General features: G+C 39.5%; 1 protein-coding gene across 1 annotated transcript in view; it reads left to right on the forward strand.

Moving 5' to 3' along the window:
• notch1 (notch receptor 1) overlaps positions 1-16,906 on the forward strand; it is a 141,947-nt gene that overhangs the window by 50,642 nt on the left and 74,399 nt on the right. Inside the window, exons 3-7 of the mRNA XM_062960253.1 lie at positions 1-220; positions 3,863-4,201; positions 11,097-11,219; positions 13,773-14,006; positions 14,471-14,626. The exon at positions 1-220 is cut by the window's left edge and continues 43 nt beyond it. Of these exons, the coding sequence (XP_062816323.1) occupies positions 1-220; positions 3,863-4,201; positions 11,097-11,219; positions 13,773-14,006; positions 14,471-14,626 (1,072 nt within the window). The remainder of the gene's footprint in view (positions 221-3,862; positions 4,202-11,096; positions 11,220-13,772; positions 14,007-14,470; positions 14,627-16,906) is intronic.

The following is a 16,906-nucleotide window of genomic DNA, read 5'->3' on the forward strand; positions in this document are numbered from 1 at the left end:
CCTTGCCTGAGCTCCCCGTGCAAAAATGCCGGCACTTGCCACCCATTGGTGCGCGGCAACAGCGCCGAGTACACCTGTGCCTGCCGCTTGGGCTACACCGACAAGCTGTGCCTTACTCCCGAGGAGAACGCCTGCCTCAGTAGCCCCTGCCGCAACGGAGGCTCCTGCGATCTTCTCACCTTGACGGAGTATAAATGCCGCTGCCCTCCTGGCTGGTCAGGTAAGGAAGAGTGGCTCACAAGCATCCCTGGCCCTTCCCAAAGTCAATGCATCTCAAGACAGGGCTGAAAATAATAATAATAATAATAATAATAATAATAATAATAATAATAATAATAACAGGAAAAACTCAGCCGCTATCAGGACCTCAAGATTGAACTTCAAAGACTCTGGCAGAAACCAGTGCAGGTGGTCCCGGTGGTGATGGGCACATTGGGTGCCGTGCCAAAAGATCTCAGCCGGCATTTGGAAACAATAGACATTGACAAAATTACGATCTGCCAACTGCAAAAGGCCACCCTGCTGGGATCTGCACGCATCATCCGAAAATACATCACACAGTCCTAGACACTTGGGAAGTGTTTGACTTGTGATTTTGTGAAACGAAATCCAGCATATCTATCTTGTTTGCTGTGTCATACAATAAGGTAATAATAATAATAATAATAATAATAATAATAATAATACAAAAGGCCACCCTGCTGGGATCTGCGCCCATCATCCGAAAATACATCACACAGTCCTAGACACTTGGGAAGTGTTCGACTTGTGGTTTTGTGAAACGAAATCCAGCATGTCTATCTTGTTTGCTGTGTCATACAACATCGTTGTGTCAATAATAATAATAATAATAATAATAATAATAATTCACACAGTCTGACGTGTGATCTAATACAACAGCCAGCAGAGTGTCTGTTGTGGACTCATCTTAATAATAATAATAAACTTTATTTTTATATCCCGCCTCATCTCCCCGAAGGGACTTGGGGCGGCTCACAACAGGGACAAGCCCGAACAACAACAACATATTTAACATAAACTTAAAACATTCCAACAATACACAAAATAAAATAATGGATAAATACATTAAAAACCAAGCAGATAAAATCAGAGTAATTAAAAGCAACCCTTTTAAACACAACAAATCTTGTTGTGTTTCTTCTTCTTCTTATTATTATTATTGTTGTTGTTGTATTAGTCAAGACTAATGCGCTATCATAAGGAAGAGTGGCTCACAAGCATCCCTGGTGCTTCCCAAAGTCAATGCATCTCAAGACAGGGCTGAAAATAATAATAATAATAATAATAATAATAATAATAATAATAATAATAATTTAAAAAAATCACACAGTCTGACGTGTGATCCAATACAACAGCCAGCAGAGTGTCTGCTGTGGACTCATCTTGTTGTGTTTCTAATTATTATTATTATTATTATTATTATTGTATTAGTCGAGACAAATGTGCTATTGTAAGGAAAAGTAGTACACAAACATTCCTAGTGCCTCCCAAAGTCATTGCGTTTCCATATAGCACTGAGAATTATTATTATCATCTTCATCATCATTGTCATTGTATTAGTTGAGACTAATGTGTCATCGTAAGGGTTGCCCACAAACATGCCTGGTGCTTCTCAAAGTCATTGCATCTCAAGATAGGGCTGAGAAATATTATTATTATTGTTATTGTTGTTGTTGTTATTATCATTTTAGTCGAGACTAATGCACCATCATAAGGTAGAGTGGCTCACTAACCACATCCCTGGTGCTTCCCAAAGTCATTGCATCTCCTGATAGGGCTGAGAATTATTATTATTATTATTATTATTATTATTATTGTATTAGTCAAGACTAATGCACCATCATAAGGTAGAGTGGCTCTCTAACCACATCCCTGGTGCCTCCCAAAGTCATTGCATCTCCTGATAGGGCTGAGAATTATTATTATTATTATTATTATTATTATTATTATTATTATTATTATTATTATTATTATTGTATTAGTCAAGACTAATGCACCATCATAAGGTAGAGTGGCTCTCTAACCACATCCCTGGTGCCTCCCAAAGTCATTGCATCTCCTGATAGGGCTGAGAATTATTATTATTATTATTATTATTATTATTATTATTATTATTTTTATTATTATTGTATTAGTCAAGACTAATGCTCTATCATAAGGAAGAGTGGCTCACTAACATTCCTGATGCTTCTCAAAGTCACTGTATCTCCAGATAGGGCTGAGAAAGGACCCTTATTGAAATATTATTATTATTATTATCATCATCATCATTATTATTATTTCCGGGTTTTGAAAATGGAGCTGCACATTAGGCTCGAGTGAATGCAATACTTTATTTTTATCCTGCCTTTCTCCCTATATGGATCATACGCTGTGCCCTCTCCAAATTCATTGTGTCAATTTGGGTCCAGCTCTCTAACCTGCTAAGCTAGGCATGGTCAAACTTTGGCCCTCCAGATGTTTTGGACTTCAACTCCCACAATTCCTGACAGTGTACTGGACACCTGGAGGGCTGAAGCTTGCCCATGTCTGTGCTTAATAATAATAATAATAATAATAATAATATAAATACATAAATAAATACATTAGTCGAGACGAATGCGCCATTGTAAGGAAGAGTAGCGCACAAGCATCCCTGATGCTTCCCAAAGTCATTGCATCTCAAGACAGGACTGAAAAATATCCCTGGTGCTTCTCAAAGTCATTGTATCTCCAAATAGGGTTGAGAAAGGACCCTTACTGAAATGTTGTTGTTGTTGTTGTTTCAGGATTTTGAAAATTGAGCTGTACATTAGATTCCTTCGCACATTACACTTGAGTGAATGCAATACTTTATTTTTATCCCACCTTTCTCCCCATATGGATCATATGTTGTGCCCTGTCCAAATTATTATTTATTTATTCATTTATTTATTTCCATCATTTCTGTCCTGCCCTTCTCACCCGAAGGGACTCAGGGCGGCTTATCTATATATATAAAAGAGTGATGGCATCAGGGCAGCGGACAAAACAACAAAACTACAGGCCCCCCAACCTCGAAATTTGACAACACAACCCATCATCCACGGCTCTAGGTTGATACAACAAAAAGAAAATAAAAATAAAGTCCTAATTAGAGGGAGAGGAATAATTGTTTTTATCCAATTGCTGCCAGTTAGAAGGCTAACCTCTGCCCACTTGGTCTCCTAGCAACCGACCTAGCCCAGGGACAGGCAGAGTTAGGCTTCACTTAGGCCTCTTCCACAGATTATCTAATTTGCACTGGATTATATGGCAGTGTAGACTCAGCTATATAACCCATTTAGAATCTTATATTATCTGCTTTGCACTGGATTATCTGGACTCCACACTGCCATATAATCCACTTCAGTGTGCATTTTATCCAGCTGTGAAGAAGGGGCCTCATATAATCCAGTTCTAAGCAGATAATATAAGACTATAAATATACAGTAGAGTCTCACTTATCCAACATAAACAGGCCGGCACCTTTACCCTTGACCTTAACTGCCACCAATTCCTCAGTACTTTATTTCCCATACCACCAGACTTCGCCACAGCAACGCGTGGCCGGGCACAGCTAGTTGGATTATAATTATAAGCTCCATTGTGTCAGCTTGGGTCCAGCTCTCTAACCTGCCAAGGTAGGCATGGGCAAACTTCAGACTTCAACTCCCACAATTCCTGACAGACTACCGGACACCTGGAGGGCCGAAGCTTGTCCATGCCTGTGCTTAAGTGCTTTGGAAACCAAACTCTCCGGGGTCTTAGTTCTCCCTCCTTGTTTGGTTGTCGTTTGTCCCCAGCCGGTGATGTTTCTCCCTATCTGTCCCCACCTCCCTAGGCAAGACGTGCCAACAGGCAGACCCCTGTGCCTCCAACCCTTGTGCCAACGGTGGCCAGTGCGTGCCTTTTGACTCGGACTACGTCTGCCGGTGCCCACCGGGCTTCCACGGAGCCACGTGCAAGGAGGACCTCAATGAGTGCAGCCGCTCGCCGCCCGTCTGCAAGAACGGCGGGACCTGCCTCAACCAGATCGGCAGCTACGAGTGCCATTGCCGGCAGGCCTATACGGGACCCAACTGCGAGCACCTGTACATGCCCTGCAGCCCGTCCCCTTGCCAAAACGGGGGCACCTGCCGCCAGACGGGAGACACCACTTTTGAATGCACCTGTCTGCCAGGTAAGGAGGCCCTTCCTTCTCTGTGCCTTAGCCAACATAAAAGTACCGGTATTTCAATATTATTATTTATTTTATTTTATTTTATTTTTTTTATTTATTAGACTTGTATACCGCTACTCCCAGTTTGGCTTGGAGCGGTTTGGCTCGGAGCGGCAATTATGATTATTAGCGACATTTATATCCCGCCCTTCTCACCCCAAAGGGAACTCGGGGCGGCTTACAAGTTATATATACTGTATATACTCGAGTACAGTAGAGTCTCACTTATCCAACATAAACGGGCCGGCAGAATGTTGGATAAGCGAATATGTTGGATAATAAGGAGGCATTAAGGAAAAGCCTATTAAACATCAAATTAGGTTATGATTTTACAAATGAAGCACAAAACATCATGTTAGACAACAAATTTGGCAGAAAAAGTAGTTCAATATGCAGTAATGCTATGTAGTAATTACTGTATTTATGAATTTAGCACCAAAATATCACGATATATTGAAAACATTGACTCCAAAAATGTGTTGGATAATCCAGAACGTTGGATAAGTGAGTGTTGGATAAGTGAGACTCTACTGTATAAGCTTAGTTTTTCAGCGTTTTTTAAAAGACTGAAAAAGTTCCCCTCGGCTTATACTCGGGTGAGGGACCTGGTTGGCTTATATTTGGGTCAGCTTATACTCTATTATTGTTGCTACTATTACATTTATTTTACTCTATTTTATTATTATTAATACATTTATTATTTCACTCTCATATTATTATTATTATTATTATTGCATTTATTATTTTACTCTATTTATTATTACATGTATTATTTTCCTGTATTTATTATTATTATTATTATTACATGTATTATTTTCCTGTATTTATTATTATTATTATCACATGTATTATTTTACTCTATTATTATTAAAAGGATACATAAGCACATTTACATCGAAGAAGATGAGAATAATGATTGGATCAGAGTTGGACATCTTATCTTAAATTTGAGCTTTATGTAAATAGTCAAATCATTTAACCTACTGATGCCTCAATTAATGTAATTTTATTGGTATCTATTTTTATTTCTGAAATTTCCCACCCTCGGCTTATACTGGAGTCAATGTTTTCCCAGTTCTTTTGTGGTAAAATTAGGTGCCTCAGCTTATATTCGGGTCGACTTATACTTGAGTATATATGGTACATACAATATATTATATTATTAGTATAGTACAATATAAGCACTATATTTATTTATTTATTTATTTAATTTATATGCTGCTTTTCTCCCCCAGGGGGAGAAGCATTATATAAGCATTATATATTGCAGTAGAGTCTCACTTATCCAACGTTCTGGATTATCCAACACATTTTTGTAGTCAATGTTTTCAATACATCGTGATATTTTGGTGCTAAATTCGTAAATACAGTAATGACTACATAGCATTAATGTGTAATGAACTACTTTTTCTGTCAAATTTGTGGTATAACATGATGTTTTGGTGCTTAATTTGTAAAATCATAACCTAACTTGATGTTGAATAGGCTTTTTCTTAATCTCTCCTTATTATCCAACATATTCACTTATCCAACGTTCTGCCAACTGCCAGCTTTATGTTGGATAAGTGAGACTCATACTGTATTATATTGTACTATACGACTGTATTGCAATATTATTAGTAATATTACATGTAATATAAATATACAATTACAATAGGAAGTGTGGTCCTGCTTTTGACTGATGAGATAGTGAGTCAGACTATCGAATGAATACAGTCTGACTCACTTTGCTTGCTCAGGAACCCTGGGAGTTGTAGTTTGGTGAGGCCAGAGCTCTTGAGCATAGAAGATAAAGACCTTTAACTGCAAAGGCTCGATGCTATGGAGCCCTGGGAGCAGTAGTTTTACAAGGTCTTTAGCTTTCTCAACAAATGCTGATGCCTCGGAAAACTACCAACTCCCAGGATTCCATAGCATTGAATGAAAGTGTTATCACTCTGTAGTGTAGATCAGTTGTGGGCAAACTATAGTGTAGATCCACCCTCAGATATGATGTTCGTGGCATATTCTGCCATGCGCCCCAAGGTTCAGGAAGGTCATTTCTCACAAGACGAGGCATAAGAGCACATGACAGCCCTGTATTATCTTGCATTATTTTATTTTTTAAAAAATATTTTCCCATCTCAACTGCCAGCCAATCTTATCTGAGACGGACAGGCTTGAAAGCCGTTGGGTCTTTGCACTTCAACGGGCGACAAAATCAAACGGCGGCGGCATTTATCACCCTTTCAAGGGGTTTAAAGAAGAAGAAAGTACAGTAGAGTCTCACTTATCCAACATTCACTTATCCAACATTCCGGATTATCCAATGCATTTTTGTAGTCAATGTTTTCAATACATTGTGATATTTTGGTGCTAAGTTCGTAAATACAGTAATTACTACATAGCATTACTGCTTATTGAACTACTTTTTCTGCCAAATTTGTTGTCCAACGTGCTGTTTTGGTGCTTCATTTGTAAAATCATAATCTAACTTGATGTTTAATAGGCTTTTCCTTAATCCCTCCTTATTATCCAACATATTCGCTTATCCAAGGTTCTGCCGGCCCGTTTAGCCTTGATAAAGGAGACTCTACTGTATTTACGAATTTAGCACCAAAACATTGCAAAGTATTGAAAACATTGGCTACAAAAACATTGACTACTGAAAGGCGGACTGCGTTGGATAATACGGAACGTTGGATAAGCGGAGGTTGGATAAGCGAGACTCTGCTGTATATCCGGCAAATACTCCATGATGGGACATAATAGGCTTTTCCTTAATCCCTCCTTATTATCCAACATATTCGCTTATCCAAGGTTCTGCCGGCCCGTTTATGTTGGATAAGTGAGACTCTACTGTATTCCCAAAATCGAGTCCTTTGGTTGTTTTGGGCTCCCAACTCCTAGAAACCTCAGTTGTCTTAGCAAATAATGGTGGATAATGGGAGCTGAAGTCCCAAACATATAGAGGACCAATGTCACAGACCATCGCAATAACATTCAAATGCAGTAAACTAGGTTTTGGGGCTCCAACTTGCATAAACTTCAAGTCCTAAACTCCACAGAGTTTGGGAAACAGTGGACTTCGACGAACAATACAGAGTTTCCTACTATTACAGGCTTGACCCTTGACAGTAATAAATGGCAATTTTTGCCGTTCAGCTGCATGGAAAGTGTCTGTGTTTGAACACTTGCAAACGGCAGTCAAACAGCTGTTGCTTGGCGCTCAGGAGTGTGTCAAATTGGCCGGCTTTTGCAGAGTCTGCTTCTACTTCTGGGCCTTGTTTGCTTGTAAAGGAATCGCTTTCACCCCAAAATTGAGGACAAATCATGACAACTGGAGTGGAGGGGAAAAAGAATCTCTATCAGGGAAAGGAAGGAGCTGGCAAGGATTTCGTTACAGAATGAAGTACCATCTATCTATATATATAAAAGAGTGATGGCATCACGGCAGCGGGTTGACCTGGGAAGGAATCCCACTTTGCATTGCAGCACACTTCTGCCTCTAGGAATCTGAGTCCAGTGGAATCTCTATCTCAGGAGATCTAGAGGCTGGATTGCCATCTCTCAGGAGGGACGGATTGGATATTCCTTAAAAAGGGTTTGGACTAGATGGCCCTTGGGTGCCCCTTCTGACTCTAGGAACCTGGATTTCAGTAAGGCCTTCGACAAAGTCCCCCACGACCTTCTGGCAAACAAACTAGTTAAATGTGGGTTAGACAAAACTACGGTTAGGTGGAACTGTAATTCCTAAGCGAACGAACCCAAAGGGTGATTCTCACCATTGCGTCGTCTTCATCTTGGAAAGAAGTCACGAGTGGAGTGCCATCAGCAGGGCTCCGTCCTGGGCCCGGTTCTGTTCAACATCTTTATTAACGACTTAGACGAAGGGTTAGAAGGCACGATCATCAAGTTTGCAGACGACACAAAACTGGGAGGGAGAGCCAACACTCCAGAAGACAGGAGCAGAATCCAAAACGATCTCGACAGACTAGAGAGATGGGCCAAAACTAACAAAATGAAGTTCAACAGGGACAAATGCAAGAGACTTCACTTCGGCAGAAAAAATGGAATGCAAAGATATAGAATGGGGGACACCTGGCTTGACAGCAGTACATGTGAAAAAGGTCTTTGAGTCCTTGTGGACAACAAGTTAAACATGAGCCAGCAATGTGATGCGGCAGCTAAAAAAGCCAACGGGATTCTGGCCTGGATAAATAGGGGAATAGTGTCTAGATCCAGGGAAGTCATGATCCCCCTTATTCTCTTCTGCCTTGGTCAGACCACACCTGGAATCACACTGTGTCCAATTCTGGGCACCGCAGATGAAGGGAGATGTTGACAAGCTGGAAAGCGTCCAGAGGAGGGCGACGAAAATGATTAAGGGTCTGGAGAACAAGCCCTATGAGGAGCGGCTTAAAGAACTGGGCATGTTTAGCCTGCAGAAGAGAAGGCTGAAAGGAGACATGAGAGCCATGTACAAATACGTGAGGGGAAGTCATAGGGAGGAGGGAGGGAGCTTGTTTTCTGCTGCCCTGCAGACTAGGACACAAGGGAACAAGGGCTTCAAACTACAGGAAAGGAAGGAGATTCCACCTGAACATCAGGAAGAACTTCCTCACAGTGAGAAGGGCTGTTCGACAGTAGAACTCTCTCCCCGGGGCCGTGGTGGAGGCTCCTTCTTTGGATGCTTTTAAGCAGAGGCTGGATGGCCATCTGTCGGGGGTGCTTTGAATGCAATTTCCTGCTTCTTGGCAGAATAGGGTTGGACTGGATGGCCCATGAGGTCTCTTCCAACTCTACTATTCTATGATTCTATGAGTCCAGTGGAGTCTTTATCTGAATATCTATCTCAGGAGATCTTTGAACAGACAATGGATGGTCATCTCTCAGGAGGAATGGATTGGGTATTCCTTCCAAAGGGGTCAGATTGGATGGCCCTTGGGATCCCTTCCAAATGAAGCTTCCCAATGAAGGTTCTATGAGGCTGTTGGGTAGCAGCTGGATGTTGACTTATATGGATTGGCATGATTTGCACAAACAGAAGGGCCCAAAAGATCTGACTCAGTCTGACACAGCTTCCCTCGTCAGAAAGGACCACAGTGAGCGGCGTCCGCATGGGGCCAGCCACACCCCTTCCTTCTTGTATCGTGCGAGTTTCCTTCCTATTTCGGCCTGAAATGCGGAGCCTCCGGCGTGGGAACCTCCCTGGCTTGGATCAGGAGGAGCAAGGAATGTGGATCTCGGGATATGCGAATGCTCCAGATACCCAGACCCCACCTGATTTGGAGGAACACCAATTGCTTTTTTGTGTGTGTGTCAGGAGCAACCAGAGTGCTACAATCCCTCTTTGAGACTGACATAACGAATGAGCCATATGCTCGACTAAGAACATCTTCCCAAATGTATGGGGTCTGCACAGAGGTCTGCAATGAAGTGTGAATTTTTTTGGTTTATGTCGTGTTTAATTATGTATTGTGTTTTAAAAGGGTCAATATTTCAGTTACTCTGCACTCATGAGTTGGTTGCCATGGAGAAGTGGGCAGAGCAAACTACCGGTTTGGTGGAGAAGTGCAGGTTTAAAAAACAAGCAGTTAGTCTGTGCCCTGATGAGGTACAGTGAAGACTGATCCTCAGTTGAAGGGATCAGGGAGACTCAATTGCTTATTTTTGAGTCAATTTAAAATAAGTTTGGTGACTTATTTTAAGGTAGTCTGTGCCCTGATAAGGAACAGATAATCTGTGATTGTAATTCACAGGGTGACTGCAGTTTAAAGCAGTAGAGAAATAGTGACATTTTAAGGAATTTAAAGCACCTCATTCTAGCTTTGCAACTGTTAACTAAAGTGCCTCTAAAGAGAAAGTTACTGTAACCATTAAGGTTTGTGCCTGAATAAACATGTTATTGTTCTTTTAAACATCTCAGCTTCTGTCACATATATTACCATCAAAAGCAAACAAGAAGAAAGAAGAAAAACAAAATTTAAAAGGTCTCCTCTCTGAGTAGCTAGTGTCTACATCTTCCCATAGTGGTGGCAAGCGTGGATAATCCCCTTTACATCTGGTGGCCGCATTATAAACATCTTTAATAATTGGTGGCAGCGTTTAAATAAAAACATCTTTGCACTGGTGGCAACGATTATATAAATATAATATAATATATTCAATTAATTAATTAATTAAACACAGCATCTCTTCTCTGCAAGGTCTGTATACAATCCCATCTGATATCAATACCAGGAAAGATTCAGGAGCAGAAGGTGGTCTGCAATCACTTTGAAAGGAATGCTGTGATTTCTCAAAAAACAAGTCATGCCAGATTCATCTTACCTCTTTTTTTGATAGAGTTACAAGCTTGGTAGATGCAGGGAATGCTGTGGATGGAGCATATCTTGATTTCAGGAAGGCCTTCTTCCTTGCAAGCAAACTAGTACAATGTGGGCAAGGCAATGCGACTATTAGGCGGATCTGTAATTGGTTAAGCGTCTGAACCCAAAGGGTGCTTCTTCCAAATTTATGTATATCTGTATCATATTTGTTAATCTATCATGCGTGAGGTATGACTGGATGGCCATCTGTCGGGAATGCTTAGATTGTGCTTTTCCTGCCTGAAAGAAGGGGATTGGGTTATATGGCCTATGCAGTCTCTTCCAACTCTCTGATTCTGTAGGAAGCTTCTTTTCACCTTAAGACCAGGTCAAATTATATATATATATATATATATATATATATATATACACACACACACACACACACACACACACACATACATATACTTTTTTTCCCTAGGCCTTCTACCTGCCCGATATATACTGAATTTACCTGGACTGATCGGTTTTGGTTTTAATACATGTCGTCTCTTTTCTCTCCCGAGGTTTCTCTGGTCCGAATTGCGAAGAAAACATTGACGACTGCCCCGGAAACGGGTGCAAGAACGGCGGGACCTGCGTCGACGGAGTGAACACCTACAACTGTCAGTGCCTACCTGAATGGACAGGTAAGGCCTTGCTTGGAGAGAAAAGGTGGGAAGTGGGGCTGGACCGACTGGAATAGAAATCCCCATTTAGAAAGAAACAGAAGGAGGTAATGGGGAGGAATTCCTTTTCAAATGGGGAAAACTTTTGAAAAGTAATTACAAAAAGTAATGGAGAGAAATTACTTTTAGAACACAACTGGAAAGAGTAATGGGGAGGAATTCCTTTTAAAATGGAGGAAACTCCTTATTTAAAGTAACTAGGAAGAGTAATGGGAAGAAATTCCTTTTAGAATGGCAAAAATTAGTGAATAGCTACTACAAAAAGTAATGGGGAGAAATCACTTTTAGAAAGAAACTCTAAAGAGTAATGGGGAGGAATTCCTTTTATTAATGGAGGAAACCTCTTGTGGAAAGTAACCATGGAGAGTAATGGGGAGAAATTACTTTTAGAAAGCAACTGGAAAGAGTAATGGGGAGGAATTCCTTTTATTAATGGGGGAAATCCCTTGTGAAAAGTAACTAGGAAGAGTAGTGGGAAGAAATTCCTTTTAGAACGCAACTGGAAAGAGTAATGGGAGAAATTCTTTTTAAAATGGGGAAAACTTGTGAAAAGGAAGTACAAAAAGTAATGGGGAGAAATTACTTTTAAAACAGCAAAACGTAATAGGGAGAAATCCCATTTAGAAAGCAACTTGAAAGAGTAATGGGGATGAATTCTTTTTATTAAGGGGGGAATTCCTTGTGAAAAATAACTAGGAAGAGTAGTGGGAAGAAATCCCATTTAGAAAGAAACAGAAAGAAGTAATAGGGAGGAATTCCTTTTAAAATGGCAAAAAACTTGTGAAAAGTAACTACAAAAGTAATGGGAAGAAATCCCATTTAGAAAGAAACAGAAAGAGATAATGGGGAGGAATTCCTTTTCAAATGGGGAAAACGTGTGAAAAGTAACTACAAAAGTAATGGGGAGAAATTACTTTTAGAAAGGAACTTGAAAGGAATTCCTTTTATTAATGCGGGAAACCCCTTGTGAAAAATAACTATGAAGAGTAATGGGGAGAAATTCCTTTTAGAATGCAACTGGAAAGAGAAATGGGGAGAAATTCCTTTTCAAAATGGGGGAAACCCCTTGTGAAAAATAACTATGAAGAGTAATGGGGAGAAATTCCTTTTAGAATGCAACTGGAAAGAGAAATGGGGAGAAATTCCTTTTCAAAATGGGGGAAACCCCTTGTGAAAAATAACTATGAAGAGTAATGGGGAGAAATCACTTTTAGAAAGCAACTCTAAAGAGTAATAGGGAGGAATTCCTTTTATTAATGGGGAAAACCTCTTGTGAAAAGTAACTACAAAGTGTAATGGGGAGAAATTCCTTTTAGAATGCAACTAGAAAGAGTAATGGGGAGGAATTCCGTTTAAAATGGCAAAAACTTGTGAAAAGTAACTACAAAAAAGTATTGGGGAGGAATTCCTTTTAGAATGCAACTGGAAAGACTAATGGGGAGGAATTCCTTTTATTAATGGGGAAAACCTCTTGTGAAAAGTAACTATGAAAAGTAATAGGGAGGAATTCCTTTTAGAACACAACTGGAAAGAGTAATGGGGAGGAATTCCTTTTATTAATGGGGAAAACCTCTTGTGAAAAGTAACTATGAAGAGTAATGGGGAGGAATTCCTTTTAGAACACAACTGGAAAGAGTAATGGGGAGGAATTCCTTTTAGAACACAACTGGAAAGAGTAATGGGGAGGAATTCCTTTTATTAATGGGGAAAACGCCTTGTGAAAAGTAACTATGAAGAGTAATGGGGAGAAATTCCTTTTAGAATGCAACTGGAAAGAGTAATGGGGAGGAATTCCTTTTAAAATTGGGGAAAACCCCTTGTGAAAAGTAACTATGAAGAGTAATGGGGAGAAATTCCTTTTAGAATGCAACTGGAAAGAGTAATGGGGAGGAATTCCTTTTAAAATTGGGGAAAACCTCTTGTGAAAAGTAACTATGAAGAGTAATGGGGAGGAATTCCTTTTATTAATGGGGAAAACCTCTTGTGAAAAGTAACTATGAAGAGTAATGGGGAGGAATTCCTTTTATTAATGGGGAAAACCTCTTGTGAAAAGTAACTATGAAGAGTAATGGGGATGAATTCCTTTTAGAACGCAACTGGAAAGAGCAATGGGGAGGAATTCCTTTTAAAATTGGGGAAAACCTCTTGTGAAAAGTAACTATGAAGAGTAATGGGGAGGAATTCATTTTAGAACGCAACTGGAAAGAGTAATGGGGAGGAATTCCTTTTAAAATTGGGGAAAACCTCTTGTGAAAAGTAACTATGAAGAGTAATTCCTTTTAGAACGCAACTGGAAAGAGTAATGGGGAGGAATTCCTTTTGAAAAGTATTGGGGAAAACTCTTTTGGAAAAGTAACTGCATTGAATAATGGCGAGAAACTCCTTTTGGGAAAGGGCTTCAAAGAGCAACGGAGAGAGAGAGGTTCCTTTTAGGGAGCAACTGGGACCCTTGGAGGGAGACGGCTGGAAGTCCGAGGCTCTTCTGGACATGGCCTGACCGCTTCCTCCCCGCAGGCCAGTACTGCACGGAGGACGTGGACGAGTGCCAGCTGATCCCCAACGCCTGCCAGAACGGGGGCACCTGCCACAACACCCACGGCAGCCACAACTGCGTCTGCGTCAATGGCTGGACGGGCGAGGACTGCAGCGAGAACATCGATGACTGCGCCAGCGCCGCCTGCTTCACGGGGGCCACCTGCCACGACCGAGTGGCCTCTTTCTACTGCGAGTGTCCCCACGGCAGGACAGGTGAGGACGCCACCATAACCCTCAACCCTGGCCACATTACTGAGCATCCCTTATTATCCACAATAATAATGATGATGATAATAATAATAATAATAATAATAATAATAATAATAATAATAATAATAATACTCTGGCAGAAACCAGTACAGGTGGTCCCGGTGGTGATGGGCACACTGGGTGCTGTGCCAAAAGATCTCAGCCGGCATTTGGAAACAATAGACATTGACAAAATTACGATCTGCCAACTGCAAAAGGCCACCCTGCTGGGATCTGCACGCATCATCTGAAAATACATCACACAGTCCTAGACACTTGGGAAGTGTTCGACTTGTGGTTTTGTGAAACGAAATCCAGCATATCTATCTTGTTTGCTGTGTCATACAACGTTGTTGTGTCAATAATAATAATAATAATAATAATAATAATAATAATAATAGTCGTGCCTGTCTTCTTCCTCCCATCAGGTTTGCTGTGCCACCTCAGCGACGCTTGCATCAGCAACCCTTGCAACGAAGGCTCCAACTGCGACACCAACCCCGTCACTGGCAAAGCCATTTGCACTTGCCCCATTGGGTACACGGGGCCCGCTTGCAACCAGGACATGAACGAATGCAAACTGGGTAAGTGATCCGTCTTAGAGGCATCGCTTATGGGCCGCAATGGGAACACGGTGGCAATGGGACTCCTATCCAGGCCAAGTTATACTTTATATCTTTTAGCCAAGGTTGTTCAATTGCTTTATTTGTAACTGTTGTTAACAGTTTGCTTTAATTGCCATTTTTCATTTTTGGAAGACTCCCTGAGTCCCTCTGGGGAGAGAGGGCAGGCTAAAAATAAAGATTATTTAATGTGTTTTCGAAGGCTTTCATGGCTGGGATCACAGGGTTGTTGTATCTTTTCTGAACTGTATGGAACATGGTAAACATACAACAATCCAAAGATTATTTATTTGTTTACATTTATATCCCACTCTTCTCACCCTCAAGGGGACTCAGAGCAGCTTACAAGTTGTATGTACATACAGTATAATATATTATTAGCATAGCACAATATAAGTGTTATATATTACTTTACCTTTACTGTACCACTATACTGCAATATTATTGACCCTAAACGATTCAATTGTTTTCAATTCAATTGTTCAATTGTTTTATTTGTAACTGTTGCTAACTGTTTAATTGTTTTAATTTGTTGTTTGCATATGGCATGGAATGTTTGCCATTTTTCATTTTTGGAAGCTGCCCTGAGTCCCTCTGGGGAGAGAGGGCGGGCTAAAAATAAAGATTATTTCTTTATTTACATTTATATCCCACCCTTCCAAGCCCCGAAGGAGACTCAGAGCAGCTTACAAGTTATATGTACATACGGTGCACTTTATTTTATATGGTGCATTTTATTCAGTCCATTTTTTAACTTTTTGTGTTTTAATCATGTTATTAAGTTTGCTATTTTACCTGTATATGTTAATGTTTGTTTTTATAACTGCACATGTCTTTGTACATCTGATGTGTTTTATATTGTTACTGTTTTTATCTGGGTTCGACCCTTGTAATTTGCCCCGAGTCCCTCCGGGGAGATGGAGGCAGGGTATAAATAAAGCATTATTATTATTATTATTATTATTATTATTATTATTATTATTATTATTATTATTATATGTACATACAATATATATTTTTTGCATAGTACAATGTAAGCATTATATATTACTATAATGAACTGTACCATTATACTTCAGTATTATTAGTAATATTACATGTCATATATGATATATAATTGTTATATTATCATATAGTATTAGTATTAGTATTGTATTACAATATTATGATCCATATTATATGTACATACAATATATTATGTTATTAGCATAGCACAATATTAGTATTATGTATTACTGTATTGTACTATACCACTATACTGCAATATTATAAGTAAAATTATATTATAAAATCCACACTGAACTGGATTATATGGCAGTGTGGACTCAAGATAATCCAGTTCAAAGCAGATACTGTGGATTATCCTGCCTTGGCATTCTGGGTTATATAGGTGTATGGGAGGTCCTTGAGTCTACACTGCCATATAATCCAGTTCAAATAAGATAATCTGTATTTTATAGACAGTGTGGAAGAGGCCTGAGTGGGTTGCTAGGAGATGAAGTGGGCGGGGCCTACCCTTCTAACTGGCAGCTAGGGCAGAAAATGGCTTTTCCTGGTACATAATTTGGACTTTATTTTTCTTGGTTTTTTTTTGTTTGAAAGACATATTTTGGATGACTGTCTTTTGTGGCCAAATTTGGTGTGATTTGGTTCAGTGGTTTTGTTGTTTACTCCATAGTAAAACGCCACATTACATTATATCTATTTCTGTCTCTCTCTCTATATCTGTATATCTGTATATAGATATAGATAGATAGATAGATAGATAGATAGATAGATAGGTGTTTTTTTAATTTTCTGCTTAACTAGCTGTGCCCGGCCACGCGTTGCTGTGGCAAAGTGGTGGTGGTATTAGTTAAAAATGGTTGTGGAATTTTTATTTGACGTTATTTGTATTTTTAAATTAATTTTATTGTAACTTATCTTTTTTATTTATTATATTTTATTCTGTTGTTGATGTTTTAAAAGGTGCTTTTAGGATGTTTTTAAGACGTTTGTTTTTTTTTAAAGATGTTTTTAAGATGTTTTTTAAATTGTTGATTTTAGCCGGTTCTTGTAAGCCGCTCCGAGCCCTAGCGGAGTGGTGGCATATAAGTTTGAAAAATAAATAAAAATAAATTATTTTGCTGTATTATTTGTAGTTATTTTGTTATTATAGTATTTTATTGTATTATTTTTTTAGTGTTTTTTATTATTTTTATTGTATTATTTGTATTTATTTTATTTTTTTAATTCTTTTAT

The sequence above is a fragment of the Anolis carolinensis genome, unplaced genomic scaffold (assembly GCF_035594765.1).
Source record: "Anolis carolinensis isolate JA03-04 unplaced genomic scaffold, rAnoCar3.1.pri scaffold_7, whole genome shotgun sequence".
Lineage (NCBI taxonomy): Eukaryota > Metazoa > Chordata > Lepidosauria > Squamata > Dactyloidae > Anolis > Anolis carolinensis.